This window comes from Candida jiufengensis, assembly GCF_024610255.1.
Source record: "Candida jiufengensis strain CBS 10846 chromosome Unknown scaffold1, whole genome shotgun sequence".
Classification (NCBI taxonomy): domain Eukaryota; kingdom Fungi; phylum Ascomycota; class Pichiomycetes; order Serinales; family Debaryomycetaceae; genus Lodderomyces; species Lodderomyces jiufengensis.
This window is the reverse complement of record NW_026261562.1, coordinates 863,520-889,290: the sequence shown is the minus strand read 5'-3', so window position 1 is coordinate 889,290 and position 25,771 is coordinate 863,520. Positions and strand designations below refer to the sequence as shown.

At 27.1% G+C, this 25,771-nt stretch overlaps 10 protein-coding genes across 10 annotated transcripts; 5 read left to right on the top strand and 5 right to left on the bottom strand. All coding sequences in view use genetic code 12, as the record gives it.

Moving 5' to 3' along the window:
• Window positions 1–624: 624 nt before the first annotated feature.
• KGF54_004160 (uncharacterized protein) lies at window positions 625–1,080 on the bottom strand (the record flags this gene model as incomplete). Its single annotated transcript, XM_051764829.1, has 1 exon — window positions 625–1,080. The coding sequence occupies one exon, from the start codon at window positions 1,078–1,080 to the stop codon at window positions 625–627; it is 456 nt and encodes a 151-aa protein (XP_051618202.1).
• A 1,122-nt stretch (window positions 1,081–2,202) lies between these two features.
• Window positions 2,203–2,817, top strand: KGF54_004159 (sterol transporter; the record flags this gene model as incomplete). Its single annotated transcript, XM_051764827.1, has 1 exon — window positions 2,203–2,817. The coding sequence occupies one exon, from the start codon at window positions 2,203–2,205 to the stop codon at window positions 2,815–2,817; it is 615 nt and encodes a 204-aa protein (XP_051618201.1).
• A 362-nt stretch (window positions 2,818–3,179) lies between these two features.
• Window positions 3,180–4,595, top strand: FTH2 (Fth2p; the record flags this gene model as incomplete). Its single annotated transcript, XM_051764826.1, has 1 exon — window positions 3,180–4,595. The coding sequence occupies one exon, from the start codon at window positions 3,180–3,182 to the stop codon at window positions 4,593–4,595; it is 1,416 nt and encodes a 471-aa protein (XP_051618200.1).
• Window positions 4,596–4,649: 54 nt separating this feature from the next.
• Window positions 4,650–7,523, bottom strand: CWH43 (Cwh43p; the record flags this gene model as incomplete). The annotated part of the gene is made up of 1 exon (XM_051764825.1): window positions 4,650–7,523. One exon carries the CDS (start codon window positions 7,521–7,523, stop codon window positions 4,650–4,652), a length of 2,874 nt encoding a protein of 957 aa, XP_051618199.1.
• A 673-nt stretch (window positions 7,524–8,196) lies between these two features.
• Window positions 8,197–8,493, top strand: KGF54_004156 (uncharacterized protein; the record flags this gene model as incomplete). Its single annotated transcript, XM_051764824.1, has 1 exon — window positions 8,197–8,493. One exon carries the CDS (start codon window positions 8,197–8,199, stop codon window positions 8,491–8,493), a length of 297 nt encoding a protein of 98 aa, XP_051618198.1.
• A 579-nt stretch (window positions 8,494–9,072) lies between these two features.
• ATP3 (F1F0 ATP synthase subunit gamma) lies at window positions 9,073–10,116 on the top strand (the record flags this gene model as incomplete). The annotated part of the gene is made up of 2 exons (XM_051764823.1): window positions 9,073–9,122; window positions 9,264–10,116. 2 exons carry the CDS (start codon window positions 9,073–9,075, stop codon window positions 10,114–10,116), a joined length of 903 nt encoding a protein of 300 aa, XP_051618197.1.
• A 135-nt stretch (window positions 10,117–10,251) lies between these two features.
• On the bottom strand, window positions 10,252–12,270 carry KGF54_004154 (uncharacterized protein; the record flags this gene model as incomplete). Its single annotated transcript, XM_051764822.1, has 1 exon — window positions 10,252–12,270. One exon carries the CDS (start codon window positions 12,268–12,270, stop codon window positions 10,252–10,254), a length of 2,019 nt encoding a protein of 672 aa, XP_051618196.1.
• Window positions 12,271–13,094: 824 nt separating this feature from the next.
• CDC27 (anaphase promoting complex subunit) lies at window positions 13,095–15,569 on the bottom strand (the record flags this gene model as incomplete). The annotated part of the gene is made up of 1 exon (XM_051764821.1): window positions 13,095–15,569. One exon carries the CDS (start codon window positions 15,567–15,569, stop codon window positions 13,095–13,097), a length of 2,475 nt encoding a protein of 824 aa, XP_051618195.1.
• Window positions 15,570–15,917: 348 nt separating this feature from the next.
• Window positions 15,918–19,013, bottom strand: BOI2 (Boi2p; the record flags this gene model as incomplete). The annotated part of the gene is made up of 1 exon (XM_051764820.1): window positions 15,918–19,013. The coding sequence occupies one exon, from the start codon at window positions 19,011–19,013 to the stop codon at window positions 15,918–15,920; it is 3,096 nt and encodes a 1,031-aa protein (XP_051618194.1).
• Window positions 19,014–20,463: 1,450 nt separating this feature from the next.
• Window positions 20,464–25,719, top strand: KGF54_004151 (putative ubiquitin-protein ligase; the record flags this gene model as incomplete). The annotated part of the gene is made up of 1 exon (XM_051764819.1): window positions 20,464–25,719. The coding sequence occupies one exon, from the start codon at window positions 20,464–20,466 to the stop codon at window positions 25,717–25,719; it is 5,256 nt and encodes a 1,751-aa protein (XP_051618193.1).
• Window positions 25,720–25,771: the final 52 nt, after the last annotated feature.

The following is a 25,771-nucleotide window of genomic DNA, read 5'->3' as shown; positions in this document are numbered from 1 at the left end:
TAATAATAAATAAATTCAAAAATCTATGAAGAAATTAATATTGAAAATTTATAGAATTTTTCTAATTTTTAATTCTATTTTTATTATATAAAATTTTGGTTTGTAAATTTAAATTAGCTGCACATAAAGCCGCTTACATGTCTATTTTAGGATTTTGTGATAATGTCAATTGTCTATGTATTTCATCTATCAAATGATAATAAACTAGTCATAAAGAATCAAGGATTTTTGAATAAATAGTTTAAGTAACACATCAGCTTAACAAGTCTTCTAATCATACAATCAATTTGATCAATATACAAAAAGTTATTTGAATTTTGAATAAATTTGGTTGTAAAAAAATTAATCATTTTTGTTATTAGTAATTTATTAATTACACAAAAATATAAATTTTAAGGTTTACACGTGGTAATCATATTTTTTATTATTATTTGGACCAAATATTTAGTTGAACTGCTTTTCAAAATTATTCAAACATAGAAACGTTGATATGTTGAACATTACTATTGCTTTTTTTACAAAATTAAAGTATTAATATGATTGACATCTTAATATTGTTAATTAAATTTTAATTCTCATCACATATATAATAATAATTTAACCGAATATGATACAAATTTAAAGTTATTCGTCTTTATCACAACTCAATGCTTTGGAATCTTCAAAAATAGCAGCTCTCATCAGTTTCAAAACATCATGGCGGACCATAAATCTAGCACACCAATGTTTACCAATTTTAATATCTTGACCATCTGCTTTTAAAATAGCTTGAGCTTCTTCAACAACTTCAGCACGTGATAAACCTTGATGCTTGTCATTACATGCAACCAAATAAGTTGCAAGTTGATATTCTTGTCTTGGAGTTAATATTTGTTGCTTTTGGTGACTTTCTTGACGAGATCTGGTACCACTTACTCTATTTTGAAGAGTACGTTGAGGAATGTGGAACCTTTTTGCAACCGAATTTACAGAAATACTACTGTCTTCTTTCAAGAGGGCTAATGCTTTCACAATATCTTGTTCTGTATATTTTTTTGAAGTTCTGGTTTTTATGGTTTTTGTTGACTTTCCAATTGCCATTTTGACTTATGTAGTTGAATTATTCGAAGAGATATTACATGTTTGAAAATGTTTGTTTATACTTTAATGTTTGTTTACATTTGATTTTGTGTATATTATTTCAGAATGTTTCTTTTTTTTTTTTCATTAGCCAAAAGAGTCTCGTTAATATGATATTAGTATATTGTAGTGATGGAATTCTGGCTAAAACGTTTCAAGATCTTATCGTAAATTTGTAACCTTAATAAGAGTTTGTAAACTAGGAATTAGGATGTTTCAGGTAATTTGCTGATTAGTTAGAATTTTATTCCTAACTAGTTCTGCTTCTATGTAAGGGTAAAATTGTAAGACTTATTACTCCAATTGTTCAACTTACCAAATTGAAGAATTCTACAAGCCTTTTTTTGGTTAAATTATTTTAATCATTGGAAAAATAACTTCAATGTTACAAAAAATTGTGTTTAAGTAATTGTTGCCAATTTTGTATTTGATTTGCAACCAAATTTTAAACAAATAATATTAGACTTCGTGAGAACAGATTTAATTCTATACCTGTAATAGTTTTTATTTCTCGTTTTCTTAATTACCAGTGATTTAGTCAAGAAACAAATACCTTCTTTCATTCCTAAATTAGAGGTGAAAAGTTGAACTTGCAATTGTACATGTAAAAATAATAAAAAACTAGACTTGTTCTGACAAAAGAATTGACAAGGAAAGAAATAGTATTTTTCAAAAATACTTCACATTACGTATTAACTAATGCTTGTGTCTAGGTCAAATTTTATTACTATTAAAATGATTTAGATCTTGTTTTTGTCGTATATTGAATGATATAGTCTTTAATTTATATTCGTATAATTATAAATGTAATTTAAATATTATATTAGACTGTTACTATTCTATTTAAGTAATTAATAAGTCCAAATTCGGAATTGGAAAGTAACATTGTAAATATTTGAACTGATTACACTACTATACTTTTCCACATTATCTAATTACTATATTTCGCAATAACTAATAATTTTATATATGAGGAGAGGCTAATTAAATTATTATATATTAATATTTTTTTAGTATATTAATTATCTTATCAATTGTTATCAACTCATAAACCAAATTAATCATAGGGTTATAACAATTAATATGGTTTCATTCACCAAAATTACTATATTAGCAATTTCTTTAATTTCATCAGTTCATTCAGTATCAATTGTTAATAATTATATTGATAGAGCAATTGCAGTATTTCATCAAACTGAAAAACAATTGCCACATTTTTTTCATATCAATAAACAAGAGTCAGAAAATTCAGAAGAATCATTAATCAATAATCAAGGTATAAATACTAAACCAGTACCAGGTGGATCACCAATTGAAGTTTGTGATATTGCTTTACCACAATTATTAGATTTAAAAGAAGTTATTATATCACCAAATCCTCCACAAACAGGTGCAAATTTAACATTTACAGCAAAAGGTAATATTGATAAGACAATAGTTGATGGTGCATATGTTGAAGTTGATGTAAGATATGGATTCATAAAATTAATTCATCAAACTTATGATATTTGTGAAGAAATAACTAAAATAGATTTAGAATGCCCAATTGAAAAAGGTGAACAAATTATTAAAAAAATTGTTGAAATTCCAGATGAAGTTCCACCTGGGAAATATATTGTTAATGCAAGAGCTTTTACAAAAGATGATGAATTTATTACTTGTTTATCTGCAACAATTGAATTTCCATATAAAAAATAAAGAAGTAAAAACATTGACATTTTTAACTTTTTATATTTCACCATTTTTTTTACGTTTGATACATGATTACATTTCAGTTATACTTCATTTAGATTTTAAAATTAAACAAAAAAAGTATTAATTAGTATAATGAATAATATTAACATTTAGATAGCGTTTTCATAAATTCTCTTTGTCTTTCTATGGTTGTCAGATTCTATAATTTTGTGTCTTTCCATACATTTATTTACGTCATAGATCTTCAAGATAATTTATTAGTATAAATTAAATCGGACATTTTTTTTCACATTGATTTTTATCTATTTGATCAATCTCATCACTTTACTCAACCATTTAGTATTTCACTAACCCCGACCAGAAAGATGCTTGAATTTCAAGAATTATTTTCTGTACAAATATTCTTTATAATACTACGAGAGACTTTAGAAACTGCCATTATAATATCTGTATTATTATCATTTATAAATCAAAGATCCCATAAACATGATTCAGAACAAAATGAAGCAAATTTACAAACTAGTATAGGTCCACCGACTACTAATACAAATAGTAGTTATTGTCAAGTCCAAAAAAAATTAAAATTACAAGTTTGGATTGGCGCTATATTGGGACTAGTCATATGTTTCATAATTGGCCTAATTTTCATATTAGCATTTTATTTCATTGGAAAAGATTATTGGTCATATACTGAAAGAGTATGGGAAGGTGTTTTTTCCATTTTATCAAGTATCATAATAACAGTAATGGGGATAGGATTATTACGTATAAATAAAGTTATGAAATTAAAGTGGTGGATCAAATTAGGTGATGCATACAATACAAATAATCAAAATAATGAACAAGAAGAAATATTAAATGAGGAAGGAGAATATGAAATTGCTAAAGTTGCAGAAGAAAATGTTTTGGAACCTATTGAAGATGATGAAAGTTTACCAAATGATGAATTAGTAAATGGTGATAATAATAGTTATGGAGGTACTAGATCAAGTTCAGAATCTGAAAGTGTCCCATTAACTTCGTCAAATGGGAGATCAAACTCGAAATCATTATCGAGAAGATCATCAACCACCATTGGTCAAAAGAAAAAGGGGTTTACCAAAAAATATTTTTTAGCAATATTACCATTAGTTACTACATTAAGAGAGGGTTTAGAAGCAGTTGTATTTATTGGAGGCATTGGAATGTCATCTCCACCTTCATCTATCCCACTATCAATCATATGTGGAATATCATTAGGTTCATTTATTGGATATTTATTATATAAAGGAGGTAACAAATTATCATTACAATATTTTTTAATTTTTTCAACTTGCTTTTTATATATAGTAAGTGCAGGATTAATGAGTCGAGGGGTTTGGTTTTTGGAGTTGGAATCATACGTAAGAAAATGTGGTGGATTAGATGTTAGTGAGACAGGTAGTGGACCTGGTTCTTATGATATTTCAACCAGTGTGTGGCATGTAAATTGTTGTAATGGATTAAAAGATGGATGGTGGATGGTTTTAAACGCATTAGTTGGTTGGACAAATAGTGCTACTTATGGAAGTGTTATTACATATTTTTGTTACTGGTTATTTGTTATCATATGGCTTAATTTAAGATTATATGAAGAAAAAACTGGAGTATTACCATTTATACCAATAAAATGGCAATTGAATAGAATCAAGAAAAAGATTAAGCTTTATGAATTAAGAAATAGTCAAAGTTTAGATACTATGAATCAAATTCAACAAGAAAATATTGAAGCTCAAGCTGAATCTCAAGGTTTATTGCAATAGGGGTTAAAATAAAATTGTACATAGAAAAAAAATTATTATGCATTAAATTATTTTTTATATATTTTGGGAAAAATATCTAGGTTCATCAAAAACATGATATCTATGACCTCTAACTCCATCACCTCTAAATAATTGTGGCATTTTTAAGTTGTCATCAACTTCATCTTCACCTACAATTGTATAATCTTGTATTGTTGATTCATTTTCTTCAAATAATTTGAATTTTGCAATTTGTAATTCAGTATCTGTTATTGTACTTCTTGATATTCTTGCATATGCAATTTTCTTTAGATCTCTATATAAAATATATTCACACCATCTATCCCAGTCACTTGAATCAATATCTAACATTCTTGATTTTTCAGATACATAATTATTATAATTACCAACTAATGGATCAGTCACCAAGTAGCCAATTAAAACCATTGGATTTGTAGATTGTGACATGATTTCTTCAATCCCCAAGCTTTGTAATCTACGATCTTCAATATCTTCTTCTTGTCCTGAATGAAATACTATTATATCTATCATTTCTCCATAAATATCTAATGTTGCATGAATAGCTGGTGCTAATTCTCCAACTGGTGATGGCAATAAATGATGAGTTGACTTGATTATAGGGAATTTTGATAATAATGCAGCTCCCCAAGTATGTTTGTTTGGTCCTGGTCCATAATCAACATACATTCCTAATTCTTCTGCAATTTTCTGTGTGAAATCTCTATCACCACCAATTAATCTTTGAGTATCAGTTTCTAGTAAACCAATGATATCAACTTCTGCTTCGCGTATAAGGTTCAACATTCTTGTCTCTGATGACCACATATCATTATCTAACCCGAAATGAACACACCATATACCGGTTGTGAAAGTTTTTGATTCTTCATTATAAGGTTTTGGAGTTGATGATGGATATCTTTTTATTGTGGTTGCTAATGATAATGCAAGAAGTATTGTTATGATGGTTGAAATTTGTTTGTAAGTTCTTTTACTGTAAAAATTAATTTTGGTTATATCATTAATTCTAAATTTGTAGTTCGCAATACCAGCGTAAATCAGTATCAATGCAACTCCCAATATAATATCAGTTCTTTCCCTCAATAATGGTCCACCCGGAACAAAAGCATATGCAACAATCCAAACACTTGCTAATGATATGACTATATTTAAAAAATAACCAACAAAGAAAGCAGCACCTGGATTATATCCACTTATAGATTGCCAAATAATTGGTCCAATTGAAACCAAATAAAAAACGTAAATCAAAGTAGCAAGAAATCCTAACCAATTTTTGAGTAAGTATAAACCAATAGTGCTTCCCCCACCAACAACTAAATTATAACTCCAACTACTAAATGTATTCGGATGTACTTTCAAAGTGACCAAAATTGCAATTGCAAAAACCAAAAGATGTGGAAAAGCACCTGTTATTGGAGTTGGACCTTTTATTGGATAACCTTCCCATGTAAATAAAGTCAATGTTCCAGAATCTGATAAGAATGCTTGTGATGCAAAATAATAACCTCCAAAACCAATAGATCCTAATAAAAATGAACCACTAGGATTTGATTTTGGTACAACTTTTGTAGTTAAAGCTGGTGTAAAAAATGATGCAAGTAAACCCAAAAAAATACCAATTGCATTATATCCCCCATTTTCTTTATGCATAATTGGCCAAATTGGATTATTTGAATAACATAAAAATTTAAAAACTGAGGTAGTTAATAAACCTAATGAAAAAGTAGTAATATATGAATTTAATTTTTTTGGTTGATTGTTTAATGCCCAAAATTCATTTACCACTGAGACAACAGCAAAGACAGTGCCTGCTGTTATGGTCAATAATCTTTGTTCTGGATCTTCAACTTTATAAGCACCAATACCTAGTATAACCGTCAAAGATCTTGTAAACTGTGGATTTTGAGCAAGATATACTCTAATTGGTTCAGGAATTAATAATAATGGTGCTAAAAATAATGAAATTATAACTGCCTCAAATCCTGAAAGACCCATATGCCATAACGGAAAATACCAGACACATAAAAATAAAGATGTAACAACTGTCCAATATATGTAAGAATTTATAAGATTAAAAATAACTTCTAAATTCGTGAACTCCAACGGAGCGATTATTGTTGTAGGTGTTGATGGCTCAGAATCAACAGATTTTGCCAATGTATTTTGAACGCTCTTTTTTTTTTGCCCGGTAATCAATTTAATACCCTCACCAGATATAGAAATTTCAATATCTTTGAAATCAATAAATGACCAAGAATCGAATAAAATATCTAATCCAATTAATCCCCATTCAAAATATGCATAAACTGAATAAGCGCCAGGTCTAACATGTACTTTATGTTGAATGAACCAATAAATCAAAGGAACAATCGTTCCAAAAAAGCTTATACATGAATAAAAACGAGCACGTCTTTGAAATGAACCCTTTGGTGATAACAAAATATTACAGACATCCCAAGGTATAGTCAAAAAAATATATCCAATCATAAATACATCATGAGCATCATGATCATCAGTTGAAGTTATATACATCCAACCACCTGCACAGAAAGTTCTTAAAACTCCTGAGATTAATGCAATATATGGTAATGAAGAATTTGGTCTGAATAAACTTATGAAATCAAAAATTAACAAAAGAAATCTTGGACCTGCGGTTAATGCTATAATGATTTGAAATACTGATCTTTCAGGATATCTATCACCAATTGTTGCTGAAACACTAGGGAACCATTCATCAGGGTATCCAAATGATGAATTTTCAACAATCTTGTGATAATGTAAATATGACCCAACGGCTAATGCTGCTAAAAAAGATAGACTTGCAAATAATGTATGACTATATGATATATATTTTGCATTAAATGTTATTACTGCTTTTGATGATTCAGGTGTAATTAGTTTTTCAGACATGATTTAATGATTAATTTGTCGTTTGTTTCGCTGTTTAATTTTTTGAATTGTTCCGGTTGTTTATAATGGCTCTTTCAAAGGTATCAATTGGCCCAACCTTGTTTGAAATGAATAAACTTGATCCTTTGGCGATAAGATTAAATTTAGATGATATTATCAAATATTAGTCCAATTAATTATTTTGATGTATTTTTTTAGTAAAAATTTGGTAGCCAGAATTGTATATGAATTTTACCCCAGACTCAATATTTTTCTATTTATAAACATAAAATAGGAATAAAAATTACTTAACGTAAATGCAGCTAATTGATTTGAGTTTTGAAGGCTTGTTTGCAAGCTCTTAAAAAAACAAAATATCATCCTCACCAGTATCAAATAATTTGTGAACATAATCAATGTTTTGAAAAATTGTCATGTCACAAATCAATAATTTTCCACGACATGGAATAATTTTTTAAGTGCGAAATTAATCCAATAAAATTTTAGTTTTTCACCATTACGAAAAATAAATAATACAACTTGATTAATCAAAGATTACTTAATTCTAATTCACATCAATTACATCAATTACAAACCTACCATCCTTAGCATTACATTCTTTTACTTTTTTACCTTAAAATAATCTCACTTATTACATATTCATAACTCACATATATACACACAATCATAAACAATGGGAAAATTAGATAATTATGCAAATCATCAGAGGCCAGAATTAGTATCATTTGATGATATAAGTTATAATAATTTAAAAGAAGTCACAGCAGCAAGAAAATCATGGTTGAAGGAAGAATATATAAGAACTTATGAAAGAAGAGTAGCTCATGAAGCTTTACAAAAATGTGCAGGATATCATAACGAAGATAAATTAAGATTATGTAAAAGTTTAGCTGAAAAATATAAATTAATGCTTGAGTTTCAAAAAGATACTGGTTATCAATTTTATCAAAAGAATGATATATCTAAGTAAGTTAATTTGAAATTTGGGGAAAAATATTATAGACTCTTGGTTTTTGTATATTAGTAATGAATAATAATTGCATTATTTAAAAAAAAAATTGAATTAGAACCGTTATTGGAGTAGACGGTCCAAGTTACTTTTAATGGGATTTAATGGACAAATGAAGTTTCTGAAGCATTGTGTAAGCTTCAAACTGAAAACTTAATCTTTCGAAGTTTCGCTTTTTAATTTTCAAGCATATCTCTCTGGGTCGATTTCTTGTGCTATCAGTGGGATCGTAGTAATGTTAAATACAACAACTTACTCTCGAAATAATATACTTCGGGTCTTAACTAATCCTTGTAAATCTAATCATACCTAACAATAATAGTAAATATTTAAGAGGTAATTTTTCTGGTTTAAGGGGTATTTTTAGGTAGTGCAATGATGGTAATTTTTATTCACCCAATTAAATTAAGTAACCGAATTTTTATTAGGTGCGAATTTTTTTTAGTTAGTGAAAACTGTTTTAATAGTGAAAAAAAAAATTCAATCAGTTGTTCAAATACTAAGCTTGAAAAAGATTCATTTCAATATATATTCACATCAATGTTTCGTTTAGCTGTTAGACAAGCTGCTCGTTCAGCTCCACGTGTAAGGTATGTTCAATTTTGTCCTTGAAATATCAACAATTGATTCATATAAGAAGGGGGATCATAGTCATACAACGACAACTAGATATTCATTGGATCAATTGTAATTACGACTAAAAACTGTTATACTAACTTCAATTCCAATAGAAACTATGCAACTTTACGTGAAATTGAAGATAGATTGAAATCAATTAAAAATATTGAAAAAATTACAAATACAATGAAAATTGTTGCATCAACAAGATTAAATAAAGCTCAAAGAGCAATGCAAGCATCAAGAGTTTTCAATGAATCAGAAGCTGATTTTAATGAAAATACTGATCCAAAAGAAGCAGAACAAGCATTTGAAAAAGAAGAAACTAAAGAAAATGCTAAACCAGAAAAAACTCTTTTAATTGTTGTTTCATCAGATAAAGGATTATGTGGATCAATTCATTCACAATTAGCAAAAGCTTCAAGAAAAAGAATTGCAGAATTAAATGGTAATGTTGATATTGTTGCCATTGGTGATAAAGTTCGTGCTCAATTACATAGATCAAATCCAAATGATATAGTATTAGCTTTTAATGGTGTTGGAAAACAAGAACCAAATTTTACAGAAGTTGCTTTAATTGCTGATGAAATTGCAAAATTAGGTCATTATGATAATGTTGAAATTATATATAATAAATTTGTTTCTGGTGTTTCATTTGAACCTTCAACTTTTAATATTTATGCAGCTGATATTATTGCAAATTCTCCAGGTATAAATAAATATGAATTAGAAGGTGAAGATCCAGTTCAAACTTTAAGTGAATTTTCTTTAGCTAATAATTTATTAACTGCAATGGCTGAAGGTTATGCATCAGAAATTTCAGCAAGAAGAAATGCTATGGATAATGCATCTAAAAATGCTGGTGATATGATTAATTCTTATTCTATTTTATATAATAGAACTAGACAAGCTGTTATTACTAATGAATTAGTTGATATTATTACTGGTGCTTCATCATTGGAATAGATTATTTTTTGATTGTCCATAAAAAAAATAAAAAATTTAAAACATTAAAGTATAAGATTTGAGGTTTGAATCTACAATGTAACACTCTGTTTTGTTTTTATTTATTACATCGTTACTTTTTATACAACTTTACTTTTATTCTAGTTTAACAGCTCTATAAATCTTATTAATAAATACTAAACCAGTTAGTACACCAATTGAACCACATGCAATACCAATTATAAAACAAGCTAAACCCATATAACTGAAAAATAATAATGAACTTATAAAATCATCAATATTTAAAAATTTGAAGTAGTAATAAATGGAGTAAACGTATATACACCACCCAACACTTGAACCATTTTGAAATGATAACCATGACCAATTTGGGTAATTGTAGAAAGTTAATGATAAGTATATTGAAATTATTGTTTGCTCTATAATTATTATTGACAACATAATTATTGTTAAAAATAAAAATCCATACATGTAATAAAAGGTAGTCTTCTCCAACCAAACTGAATTGAAAATGAAGAACAATTCAACAAATACAACAGCAAACGGTATTGCTCCAAATACTAATACATTTTTAAAATACGATATGATTGAAAATGATTTAAATAAAGTTCTTAAAATTGACTTTTTAGGTAGGTAATAATCATTGTTTGGTGAGCTAGGTACTGATGGAGTAGTTGTAATATATTTGTAGTTACTAAATTTAAAATGATTACCATAATATCCACCAATGACTCCCAAAGGACACTGTATTAAAATAAACAGTAGTACAAATATGATAATGGTACCAAAAGGTAATGCAGTTGATGATTCTTCAGCCCATACAAAAAAATTTAGCACAAGCATCAACAAGAATAAAAATAAAGGTAATACAGCACTAAATAATAATGACAATATAAAATTATTGAAAAAAGGATATGACTTATTGAGATTTTCATTTTTGAAATATTTATGTAGTATCACTCCCATGAAAGAACTAATTAATCCTGATCCCATAAAACAAAATATTGATAATGAAAAAAATGCACCTTTATGATTATTTATAAATGAATGTTTTGCAAAAAATGATATTGAGTCTAATGTCAATAAAATTATTACTCCAACTATTACTATCAACATTTGAATACCACCTGAAACTAATGTAGTTAATAACAATTCATATTGAGGGGTTGTGTTAACTTCATTTACTAAATTTCTCCAGTTATTTCCACTAGTAAGTGAGTGATCTAAATCTTTTTCAGTCACAGGTAAATTTGGTTGCAAATTTTGTAAATCTCTCTTTAGTATTTTATAAAATACAATCATAACAATTAATGACACCAAAAAAATCAAAACAATTGAATTAATAAAAGAAAACCAATGAATTTTTTTTTTATTATTTTGTAATTCATGTTCATAATATAAATCCCATCTTGATTCATAATCTATTGAATTGTCTTCTCTCCAATATACTGAATAAGTATAAGGTATCAAAGTCCGTTCTTGTACTAAGTTCCCCTCAGCATCATATTGATATTTTAATGCAAAATTTTCATAATCTTTACTAGATCCTGGACATTCTTCATTTATAACTGATCTCGGGTATACCTCAAATCCAACTATAACATGTTTATCTTTACTTAGTTTGTGATACCTTATAACTAACATAACATGATTATATATATAACTTATATCATTTTCAACGAAACCCAAAGGAAAACCCGAGGCATAATATTTTGAATTATGATGAGATGTTTGAAAAGTCGTAGCACCTGGTAAATCATCAATTGACCAATGCACCACGTACCCTTCTTTAATTAAATTTGAAGCTCTTCTTATCCCATTTGCACTTGCTCTTAAATCACATAACCTTAAACAATTTTCATCTTTTAAAAATTCCAACTTGTAACCACTTTTCCAAATTCTATCTCCTTTCAATATTTCACCTAATGATAAATGTAAAGGTTTTGCGTCATTCATTGGAGGACATACAAATGGTAAACTATAATATCCATAAGGTAATTGAGTTTTATCTGATTCTATTTTATTCACTAATAAATCAACTGCATCTCCCTTTTTGAAATAGTTTGGTTCTTCCAATCCTAAAAAATTTAAATGACCTAAAACTAAGTTGAGAAATAGTAGTTGAATGAGTAGAAAATTATTTAGAAGTATCATATTTCTCTATACTTATGTTTTTGATCTTTTAATTGGCCTTGTTAAAAAGTAATGAATAGTAATTATTATATCATGAATAGATAGCTATGATTTTAATGATGGTTAGTTATTTAGTCTTAAACTTTTCTTATTTTCACAATATTAATTTAATAATTTAAGGTTATAGTTATAAAAACGAATGAGGAAATGATGAATTTCTAAAAATTGGTCTAAAAACGGAATTACAAAATTGACAAAATCCACTATTGTTTCTTTAATTGAAAAAAATAAACTGTGACGTGATGAATGAAAGTGATTTTGATTGAAGAAGAAAAATTGATAGTATTGATTGTTATATCTAATCCAAATAGTTGGTAGAAAAATTTAGTGAAAAAAAGAGATTTTGGGTCTAATTTCTCTTTGTTTATGTTTTTTTTTTAAAATAACATGTGCTACTTGTTAATTTTTAAATCTAATTTTTAAATCTAATTAAATTTGTATTATAACTATTACTTTTTAGTCTATCTATTTTAGGTATTTTAAAAAAATGGATCTAAATAATTAGAATTCATTAAGGACTGTGATTTATCATTTTAAGTTGAATGACTTTCAAAATGATATATAATTTGAATATATTATTTTTGATTATTATACTTTCTTAAAAAAAGTAGTGTAAGTTCGTAAATTTACGTATTAAAAAATCAAGGGTCCAATTTAAATTGAAATATTGCATATAATTACATTAAAATCTACGAACCATTATAAAAGTTTAAGAATACAAATAAAAGACTTTTCTCGTAAAACATTCATTTAAAACTCATTATATAAATCTATATAAAAAACTACTAATTATTTAATGATTCCATTGCTTCTTTTATCAAATAATTACCCTTTGGATCCAACGTTAAAGCTGTTGTAAATTCTTTAATAGCTTTTGATTTTTCATTTGTTAAGTTATATAATTGACCTAATAAAAAATGAACACTTGCTTCATCAGGAGCTAAATTTTTTAAAATTTCAAAATTCCTTATAGCTGCTGTATAATTTGTAAGACTAAATAATAATTGTGATTTTTTAAATAATGGTAATGGATTTTTTGGTTGTAATTTACACGCAAGTTCATATTGTTTTAATGCTTGTTGTTTTTTATTTAATTTTTCAAGAATCATTCCACAACAACATATTAAAATTATATTTATTGGATTAATTGAAATTGCTTTTCTAAAATAATAATCTGATTTTGAATAATCTCCTAAATTCATATAAATCATTCCAATACCATATAAAGCATTGAAATGTCTTGAATCAAGTAATAAACTTATTCTAAAATTTTCTAATGACATCTCATAATTATCATTACTAAAATATTCATGACCTTTTAAAGTGTAAGCGTATATGAATTTTGAATTTAACTTTATGGATTTATTAAAACATCGTATAGCTTCATCTGGTTCATGATTTAATGAAAATAAATTACCTATAATACACCAAGTTATTGGATGGTTTGGATTTATATCATAAATCTCATTAGCTAAATATGTTAAATCTATTTTCTTGTGTAAATGCCATAATAATGTTGAGAAAATTTCCATATCTTCAATACGGGTTCTATCTATTTCTCTTAACTTTTTAAAATAACTTTCTGATTTTTTATAGTTCATTATTTCATAATATAATTTACCTAATTTACTTAATACCCATGGTGTATTTTTTTCTTCCATTGATAATTGACTTTCTAAAATTTTGATAGCCTTATAACAATCATATTTACATAATTTTTTAAATGCTCTTGCAAAAATCAGGTATTTATGAAGTAAATAAATTTCAGATTTTTCAATTTCCTTGAAATACATTATTGATGAATTTGTTGTTGTGTTTGTGGTTATATTGGATACTTGTTGAATTATTGGTGCTGAATTTATTGATGACTGGTTCACATTTTTTAGATTTGTTGAATTATTGTGGTTTGTATTAGTTGTATTTTCCAATATGATTGAATTATTTCTCTTTAGGTTCTTCTTATTAGGAGTTTCCAAATTAGATGTAGATGATGTTTGTTGTTGTTGACTATTCAAAGGTTGAGAAATTAATCTTGATGTGATTTTAGAATAATTATTTTTGATATTTGTTGCACTATTTCTTTTCTTATTTTCTGGAAAATTTGGTTTTGCAAACTCAAAAGTATTATTGGTAATGGAAGTATTTGTTAAATCTTGATTATTTTGGTTAAAATTAGAATTTTGTGGTTGATGTATCCCTGCAGTGTTCAAATTAGATTTACGTAAAGGAGCATCGGGGATTGAAGCACTTTTTATTCTTGGTGTTGAAAAATTAAAATCATCTACATGTATCGTTGGAGTTCTTAGTGGATTACTAGGATCTTGTGATTGTTGTTGTTGCTGTTGTTGGTGTTGTTGTTTATCTGCAAATGGGTTGGTTAAATCAGGTACTTCGTAATTTCCCAAAGTTTGAGGGGTTTTAAAATGTTGTTGTTGTTGTTGTTGTTGTTGTTGATACTGGTACTGTTGTGATTGACCAAATTGCTCTAATTGTTGTTGCTGTTGTTGTTGATGAATCCCACTGAAATTTCTTTGAAATTTATAAATATTCTTAATTCTTATATCAACCCCCATTTTACTCAATTTTTGAAAAGCTTCAAAATCAAATTGATTTAATTTTAAACATTTTAAATAATTAAAACAACTTAATTTCATATCATTTATTTCATAATATAAATCACCTAATAAATGATAAACTGATGCGTAATCTGGTAATATTGATCGATTTTTTTCATAATTAAATTTTGAATCTAATGAAGTAGATATTGTATCATTGAATTCGTACAAGTGTTTATATTTAATGAATTGAATTATTGCATCTTTGCATTTATTTTCTAGTTTTAAACAACATTTCCCAAATAAAAATAAACAACCCAAATGATTTAAATTACCTTCAGACACTAAATTATTTGTATCTATATTTAAATCACCACCATCATTATTTTCAAAATTTTGTGAATTATTCCCATTAATAATGTCAATTAATTTTCGATAACATGATTTAACCTTATCTTGTCTGTACAAAGTCACACAATACAAATAAATAGAATCTAAATTCACTTGGATTTGGTGGTTTCCAATTTGTTGTCGATTTTGAAATTGTAAATCTAATGATAATAATCTTTCACTGGCAAATTCTGCATTAGAATAATTTAAATTATCTAATGAATTTATTATTATTGATCTTAAATAGGTTTCATTGAATTGATGATTTGATTCTGGTTGGGTTTCATTGTTGGGTATATCTTGCAGTTTCTGCATTTATTTAATTATGATTACCTTTCTTGTGGTTAAGTTATATTGATAATCAAGTCGTATTAATTTTTTTTAGTTTGTTTATTTTTTTTGCTTTTGTGTTTTTGTGAGATCATGAAATTAAATCTTTTGATGTATTAATTAATTGATAATGACAAAAGCAAAAGACATTTGAATTAGAATAAGTACAATTACATTAATTATTATTTTTATTAAATTATTAAAAGTAAAATACAAAGTAACATAAATTTTAAAAAGCAAAAGAAAAGTCATAACTCAACTATAATTGTATAGAAAAGCAAAATAAAATTTTAAAAATCATTTTTTATTCATCAATATCATTATTATTTTTAATTATTTTTTTGATTTTATAACAAATGTATGATTACCAGATCCATCTGAACTAAAAGCCATCATTTTTTCTTTTTTTCGCACACCACTCAATAATTTCCCTGTTGAATTTGCAAATATAGCTTTATTATTTGACGATGGAGTTGAATTTATTGATGAGGTAGTATTGTTTGAAATATCTTTTGGACTTGAGGCATCACCATTTCCATTTATATGAGTCACCGGGTTTATCACATTCAGTTGTGAATTATTTGATGATGCTGTTGAATAAGGTGTTGATGAAATATTACTACTAAATCTATTGGTATTGATTGTAGTATATGGATTATTTACGTTTGGTGTGCTTGCCGAAGTAGTATTAACATTAGTGTGATTCTGAGAATTTTGACGTGATGGTGGTTTGAAATTTCCTAATGTTTGATGCGGATCTCCAAAATATCCTGAATTTGTTGTGGTTGGAGTTTCATTAGGTGATGAAGTAGTACCTGATTTTGGTGATAAATATCCTGAAGCTAAAAGATACGGTGATGCAAAGCCACCACTTGAAGGACCAGCATTTGATGATTTTGTTTGTAAGTTTGGAGTTAATGGTGGCGCTTCTAAATTACTGTGTCTGTTATTTTGAGTGTTGATTGTTAATTTTGGTAATGTATGTTTTTCACCACCATGACTACCTGCTAAAGTTGATGTGGAATACATTGAAGACTGAAAGGATGTATCATTTGAAAAATCTTCATCACCTCTTATATACCCTTTTGCTCTCAATTCTTCATCTTTTAATTTATTTTCTTCTCTTGTTTTTGCCAACATTTCTTGAGCTTTACTTAATGATACAGTTGGTGTTGAACAACTACTTACAACTGGTACAGAATCATCAATATCAATAGTCGCTGTCATTAAAGCTTTAATCCAGCCTCTCATATCTTCTTCAGATTCAACTGCAAAATAATGGGTTTTGGGTTGAGTGAAAGTTAAACCTTTTTTAAAACCTGGAGCTGGAGGTACAATTTTAAAACAAAAACTTCCAGCTAATGTTGTTGATGCATACATTGCAGCATATTTATCTGCTTTATCTAAATCATCAGCTTCACTATTAATGGGTATAACCTTGTGAGCAGTAATATCAATTAAACCTTTTTCTCTTTTATCTTTTAATGAGGTAAAATAAGATAATCTTGTACCATGTAATGTAAAATATCTTTGTCTCCAACCTAATGTATTACTTGATCGTTTTGACATATATCCACTATGATTTGCAGTTTTAATAGCTTCATCCGGTGTAACTTCTCTTATACCTTCAGTGAATGCTGATGTTTTCAGTTTTTTCGATCCTGTCATATTCCGGAAATTTTGAGTTGATACAGTTCTAAAACTTTTCAATCTCGATGCTTGTGGACGAGAATTTGTTAAATTTGATTGTGGTTCACTTGCAACTCTTCTATCATCTTTTAATGCATCAATTGATTTTGATTTCATTGAATTCAGTTTTTTGGGTGACATATTTGCATCATCAATATCAACTGGCGAATTTGAATAATCATATAATTGAGATTTTCTTTTTGGAGTTCCTCCAACTGATGTTGTAATATTGTTATCTCTTTTGATTTGTGCAGGACTTATTAATTTTTCATTTTCATTACGGTAATCATCTTTTTGTATATTTTTACTCTGATATTTTGGTTTGTTTGAATCATCTTCATTACCAGAAAGGAATGAAAATAATGACGAATGTCTTTTATGGTTTGCTGTTGATGATGTCTTTTTATGGTGTTGACGATAATTTGAAGTTTGTGAAATTTGTCTGTTGTGATTTGATGCTTGATCATAAACTGAAGATGCTGGTCTTGAATTACCTACACCATGATTTGATGCATTTGTTCTTGTTACATATAGTCCTTGAATTGGTTCTTCATTACTAAGAGCTTGACTACCAGATCCAAATTTATAATTAGTATCCATAGGACTTTCTCCCAAAGGAGGTTGTGGTGGTTTTCTTGGTGAGATAAAAGATGAATCAAAATGCTGAGATAAATTGTCCATGGATTGAGATCTTTTTCTTTGATGCTTTAAAGATGCACCAGTATTATTTCCAATAACAGCTGATGGCATTAACTCATTTTGATTAGATCTAACACTATGTAAAATGTTTTGTTGTTGTTGATGATTCGATTCTTTATCATGTTCATTCTCTTGAAAAGTTGTTAATTCAGTAGGTGAAGAATTTACAGTAGATGATGTAGTATCAATTTTGTTGGAAGTTGATCCAGTTGATTGTGAATTTGTTCTTGATTGTTGTTTCAATTTTTGAGATCTTAAATTCATTTGTTTTAATTTTTCAATTTCTTTATTAATTTCAAATCTTGTTCCAAATGAATCAATTTCTAATTCTTTTAGGTATCCCAAATCTAATTCAAATAATATTGGACCAGAAATTCTATGTTTTGAAAATTTACTTGCAATTTCCTTGTCATAACCTAATACTAAATGAAAATATGATGATACTTGTTTTGGAGTCCAATTATTAGCTTGTAATGGATTTAAATCATCAGTTAAAGATTGTGCAGATGTAGTTCTTATATGTTGTTTATTGTAATTATTATTTGCTGTAACATTTGATTGTTTATAGTTGTTGTTATTGTTATTGTTATTGGAGTTGTTGTTACCTTGAATTTCTTCTAACGCTTTATCTATTTCATTGTTGATATGACTAGTTGAATCATTAGAATTGGAATTATTATTTATATTTGGATTTAAATTACTTGATATTGATGGTGCATTATTTGATTTTGATTGAACAGTTGAATTTGTAGAAATATTTTGAGTATCATTCAAAATTTCATTTTGTTTGGGTGTCATTACTCTTCTTGATCTTGAACGTAATAAAGTTTTATCCTCAGTGTTTCTTGTCAAAAGTTCAGTAAATGATTTGGGATATAAGCCAACTTCACCAGTTAACATATTCTTGCCCATAAACCAACCATCGTTATATTCATGATCATCAGCTAATACTTGAATTTTATCCCCAATTTTTAAAGTCAACTCATCACCTAATCTAGCATTAAACTGTTTAATGCAGATATAGGTCTCAGAATTATTCATGTTCTAACAAAGTAAATAGTCAATATAATAATGATATTTAATGTTGATAGTTTTTATTTTTTTATTTTTTATTTTATTTATTTTTTATTTTGAATTCTCTGTTTTTTTTTTTTTTTTTTTTTTTCTTGTTAAAATATTATTATGATTATTATTGTGATTATTTATTTATTTATTATTTATTATCACCCGTCCGTACTGCGACAAATTTACAACTTACAATCGACCTTTTTTTTTAATTTTTTGCTCAATTTCGCATTTTTTTGGGTCGAAAAAAAAAGGTTTCTGAATTTAGAATAATTTCAAGCAAAGTATGTAATTTTACATCGTATTATTTATCTAGTAAATCGTTGTCAATTATTATTGTAGTTTTTGTGTATTTAACTAATGTAATGTAGAAAATTACAATTTATGGTTATGGTAATTAGAGTGGCTACGTATAAGTTATAGGAAAAATATTATTTAACATTTATATTTGAAACATGATTGAATTTAAAGTTAGGTCTTGTTTACAGTATTTGAATTTGGTATTTCTAATTATAATAATTTCATTTATAAATTAAAACCCTTTTCAGTTTTAGTTATTTTAATCAAAGAAGTTTAATTTTTTGAACTTGACAATTAAATTAACTTACACAAATTGATTTAAATTGAAGATATACAAAGAACTACGAGTCTGGACTCACTGAAATATCACAACTTATATATTTCTTTTTATACTCATAAATAGTGTAGAATAGCTTTTTGTTATTGAGTTTGTTACTAATTGCTCCTTTACTCCAATAAATTTTTGAAGTATAAAAGAATATGTAATTTTGTCATAATCTCGTTCATCAATTTCAATTTTTGTTTCCAAGTTTGATGCAAAAAAATTCACAATAGGTTTAAAAAGTTTTAAGCATTCGTAATATAATAATCACAAATCACTTGTTTCGTGTCTTTACCACAAAAACCTTTTACAATAATTTAAAAATGTGTCTAAATTTGAATGTCGCGACACCAACCAATATTTTGCCACATAAAAAAAATCTTATCTTTATTTAACTATTATTATATTATTTTATTACTAAGTATTAACTACTAATATAATAGTTATTTATTAAACAGTCTAATAAATATTATTTATAATATACATTTAAATTTATAAAATATTTGCAACCCAATTTTTTTACAACTTGATAATTAACCAAAATCATCTTAATTACTCAAATTCAATATTTTGACCAACCCATTCAACCACCAATCATTCAATCAATATATAAAGTCACATAAAGTCACATTTTTCATATTTTTTACATTTATATCTCATTTAATTTTAATTTTATATCCTTATTTCGTAATTAACAATTACTAATAATATTAAGTAATAAAGTCATAAGTTAGAAAGTTAGAGTTGTACTTGTAGTAAGAATCTTACAATTAAGCAAGTTAGAGTATAAATCAATTAAAAAGGATGGCTAAAGATCAAAATAAATCCCGAAAATCATCACTTGAAGAAAATAAATCAAATACAAATACAAGTTATAATGATCTAATTAATAATTCCAATAATTCACAAGATGAAGACGATGAGGAAGATTCATTAAATAGACTCTCACAACAAGCACAACATAGAAAATTAAGTCAACAATCTCATGATTTTCATGAACCTGGTATATTAATTGATGCAGATCATAATAATGAAAGTGAAGAAAATATAGATAATGTGGAATTCCATAGTGATTTAATTGTTGAAGAAGAAGAAGATAGTGAAGATAATGAACATATCAGTGATCATGATCATAGTATTGAAGATGAAGACGAATTAGGTGATGAAGACAATGAAGATGAAGATGAAGATGATGAAATCAATGCAGAAGAATTAGAAATGCTTGAAACTGCTGATTTTTTACGTCATTTAATGCAAGCTAGAGGTAGAACTGATGTTATTCCCAGTGATGATTCAGCTACAAGAGATGAATATTCAAATACAGGAGGTGAAAATCAATCAAATACTACAACTAATAGACACGAAAGATTAGCAGAGGATGAAGAAGATGATGATATGGAAGATATCGATCCAGATGATCCTCGTGCTGAATTTTTACGTGCAATTGGTGCACTTTCTGGTACTAGAGGAGTCAATTCAAATATTACATCAGGACCAAATGGAGGCGCAGGTGGAGCAGGATTTGTTGATGTTATGCAAAGATTAAGGGGTGGAGGAGTTATGTTTGGAGGTAATTCAGGAGATCATGGAGAAATTGAAGCATTAATCAATAATTTGGATCAACGTAAGGATACGTACATTGTACTCGAATCATTAAATGAATTATCAGAAAGATTATTAATGATGAATGGATTAACTGCTGAAAGATTAATACCAGCTAATAAATTGGCAAGAAGCTTAGTTAATCTTATGGAAGATCCAAAATTAGCAGAAGAATTAGAATTACTTTTAGTAGCATGTCGTTGTTTATACAACTTTTTGGAAGTTAATCAAGATTTTATTCATGATGCATTAAATAATAATGCCATACCTGCACTATGTAACAAATTATTAGAAATCAAATATATTGATTTAACTGAACAAGCATTACAAACTTTAGAAATGATATCAAAAGATCCAATTTCTCATTCTAGTATTATATCAAATAATGGATTAACTGCTTGTCTCCAATATCTTGATTTTTTAACAGTTCATGCACAGAGGAAATGCTTGAGTATAGTTTCAAATTCTTGTACAAACATTACTATGTCAAATTATTCTAAAGTGAAAGAAGCTTTCAATAGTATTGCAGATGTTGTAAAAACTCATAATGATCAAAATGTTGTAGAAAATGCTTGGATTACAATTTCAAGAATCATTACATGTTTTAAAAACAAACCAGAATATTTGAATGAATTGTTTATTGGTAAAGAATTATTTTTCAAAGAATTAACCAATGTTATCCTTATTAGTTGTAATAAATCACTGAATACCAGTACAGAATCTGAAAAAATTGCAGTATCATATGCAACTTGTACTGGATTAATTAAATCTTTGATTATACTAAGTAGTGTCAGTATTGAAGTTTCTAAAATATTATTAGGTGATTGTGATATTGGTTTAGTTATAGTTAAATCTTTAAATAAATTTGGTAGATCAAAAGATGGAAATTCCTCCTCAACAAGCAATGAAGCTGATAATATTACTATAGAATCATTAATGGCAGCTCCAAAAGACTTGATTTTACATTTTTTAACATTGATTGGATATCTTTTACCAATCAATTATCCTGCATCTGATTCATTGTATTTGAGACTAAATTTTGAAGAATTTGAAGAAAGAAAAACAATCAACAAAGATAGAATTGCATTATGTCGTGATATAATTCCTGATGATTTCAAAAACTTTGTTAATGAAATATGGTCTTTATTAATATTAAGTTTCCAAGCAACCATGGATTTCGAAATAAGAAGATCTGGATTTGTTGATTTCTATCGTATTATTAGTTCAATTAATGAACAAGACATAACGTCAATTAAAGATGCCGATAGAGTTGCTGTATTGCTTGCATCAGTTGTGAACCAATATCAGCCAATGTTGTTACAAGATTTGAAACAATATTTTGAAACTAAAAAACACAATAAGAAGGATAAAAAGAGCAAAGATAATGACGATGTCGAAATGCTAACTAGTGACATTGATGATGATAATAATGATGATAATTCTAATGATAATAAACCTGTTAATGAAAAGCATAATGATGATGATTTTATAATGGATGATAGTGATGACAGTGATGACAATGAAAATTCAGATATTTATTTCGATGGAGTAGATGATATAGATGAAGAAGATGACGATGACGATGAAGAGGAAGAGGAGGAAATACGTTCAACTATTAGGAATGGACCGAAAGATTTAAACAAATTGAATGCCACTTTGTTAATATTAAGTGCATTGAAAATTATGAATGCATTGTTTAACAAAGCACCAACTTTTTATCTACAAGCTTTTGAAAGAGAAGGATTAATTAATGATGTTAAATCGATTATTCAAGAATTTAAACCACATAAGAAGTTAAGTACTGGACCAGTGTCTACTTTTGATAATTCCGTGGGTTCCTCATTTGCCAATAAATTTATTGACTCAGAATTTTCTAAAGACTATGAATATAGAACCTCACTTATTGGTACTTATTACAATATTGAAAAAGTTGGTTTGGATATTAATAAAAAATATCAAGGTGTTAAGCTATATGAACAAAACGATGTTTCAGAACATATGTTAATTTTACAAAATATTAAAGAAGTGTTGTCGGATCCAAAAGAAACAAAATTTTATTCGTATGATCAGTGGACTGACTTATGGACACAGTTGAAATATGCATTAAATGGAGCATCTGATAATTCACACGTGTCAAGTTTTGAATTAATTTCTTCTGGGTTAATTGAATTGCTAACTGATCTATTTACTTCAGATGATTTGGATTATCATAATGAAAGCAATGTTTGTTATGGTTCATTTATTGATTGTTTTTTTAATAACAATTGTGAAGATGCTAAATCCTTGGTACATAAATTACTTGAAACATTAACTAGATCCGAATCTTTTGATATTGTTTCAATTGGTAACAATAACTCAGTTGTTTCACGTACTCAAAGTCAAACGACTTTAATGGCAAATCAAATCAAATTAAAATTAACAGCTGAAGGTGACATGGGAGATTTAAATTTGCCATCAACTATGAAAAATATGTCATTATCAGTTCATGCTATAGCAACTTTTAAATCAATATTATCTTATTTAAAACAAAGATTCAGATTCATGGAAACTATTGGAGGTATTGGTATAACTAAAACTGAGAATGATGACAAGAAAAATGATTTAAATATTGAATTTTTAATTAATGGAGAAGTAATCCCACTTGAAACTACTATTTATGGAGCTGTTTATAGATCAATTCAAACTAAACCAGATGAAGTTGTTGAACCAAGTAAAATCTGGTCAACAGTACATAATGTTACATTCAGAAAAGTTAGTAGTGAAGTCAATCGTGAGAATTCATACAACAACTACAATTTTAGCTTTAATGAACATGAATTGGATGTTTACGATAAGACTACTATAAACATTTTGAAATTATTAAAAGTTTTATTTAAAATGAACGTGTATGTGGGCAACAGTGGGAAGAAAAACATACCAGTAAAAGATTTCACCAATTGGAAATTAACGGTTAAATTAAATCGTCAATTGGAGGAGCCTTTGGTTGTTGCAAGTGGTACATTACCAGGATGGAGTATTCATTTAACAAAACAGTTTCCATTTATTTTCCCATTAGAAACTAGAATTTTCTTTTTACAATCAACATCATTTGGTTATTCTCGTTTAATTCATCAATGGCAATTAAGAGCCAATCAAAATTATGAAAATGATCATAATAATCATAATAATAATAGTCATAATTCTAATGGATCATATAATCAAAGACCTCAATTAGGTAGACCAACAAGACATAAAGTAAGAATCACAAGATCTATGATGTTACAAAGTGCATTAAAAGTTTTAGGACTTTATGGAGCAACACCAGGTATTTTAGAAATTGAATATTTTGATGAAGTTGGTTCAGGACTAGGTCCTACTTTAGAATTTTACTCAACTGTCTCAAAAGAATTTTCAAAACGTAAAATGAAGTTATGGAGAGATAATCATGTAACAACTAATACAGAATCAATTGATTTGGAAAATGATAAATATATTGAAAATTCAAATGGTTTATTCCCATTACCAATGGATAAATCACAATTTAATTCAGAAAATGGTAAGAAAATAATTTACTTTTTTGCATCGTTAGGAAAATTTATTGCAAGAGCATTATTAGATTCAAGAATCATTGATTTTAATTTTAATCCAATTTTTCTCAAATTAGTTCAATTATTAAATCATAAATCACCACATTCTCATATTAATCAAAAATTTATCAAAAAAATTGCAACTTTATCGAATTTAAAATTAGTTGATCCACAATTAGCAAAATCTTTAAAACATTTAAATAAATATTTGAGTTTATTTAAACCCAATATGACTGAAGAAGAATGTAATTTCATTGAAATTGATGGAGCAACAATAAAAGATTTAGGACTTTATTTTGAATTACCTGGATATCCAAAATATGAATTAATACCGAATGGTTCAAATATTTTAATTGAAGCTAAGAATTTAGAAAGTTATATAAATAAAGTATTAGAATCAACATTATACTCAGGTATTATTCATCAAACAAAAGCGTTTATGGAAGGGTTTTCAAAAGTTTTCCCAATAAATTCATTAGTCATTTTCTCCCCTAATGAATTAGTTCAATTATTTGGAAATTGTGAAGAAGATTGGTCTTATGATACTTTGTCATCAGCCATAATTGCGAATCATGGATATACAAGGGAATCTCAAACTATAAAAGATTTAATCTTGATATTAATTGAATTTAATGAAATTGAAAAAAGAGAATTTTTACAATTTTTAACAGGATCTCCAAAATTACCAATTGGTGGGTTTAAAGCATTAAGACCTGAATTAACAGTTGTTAGAAAAAGAGCAGAAGATGATTTAAAAGATGATGATTATTTACCAAGTGTTATGACTTGTGCTAATTATTTAAAAATTCCAAATTATTCAACTAAAGAAATAATGAAAGAAAAATTATTACAAGCTGTTAAAGAAGGTGCTGGTGCTTTCTTATTATCATAGTTTGCTTTTAAAGTTATTGCATAGTTTTTTAATAGTAGTTTATAATGAACTA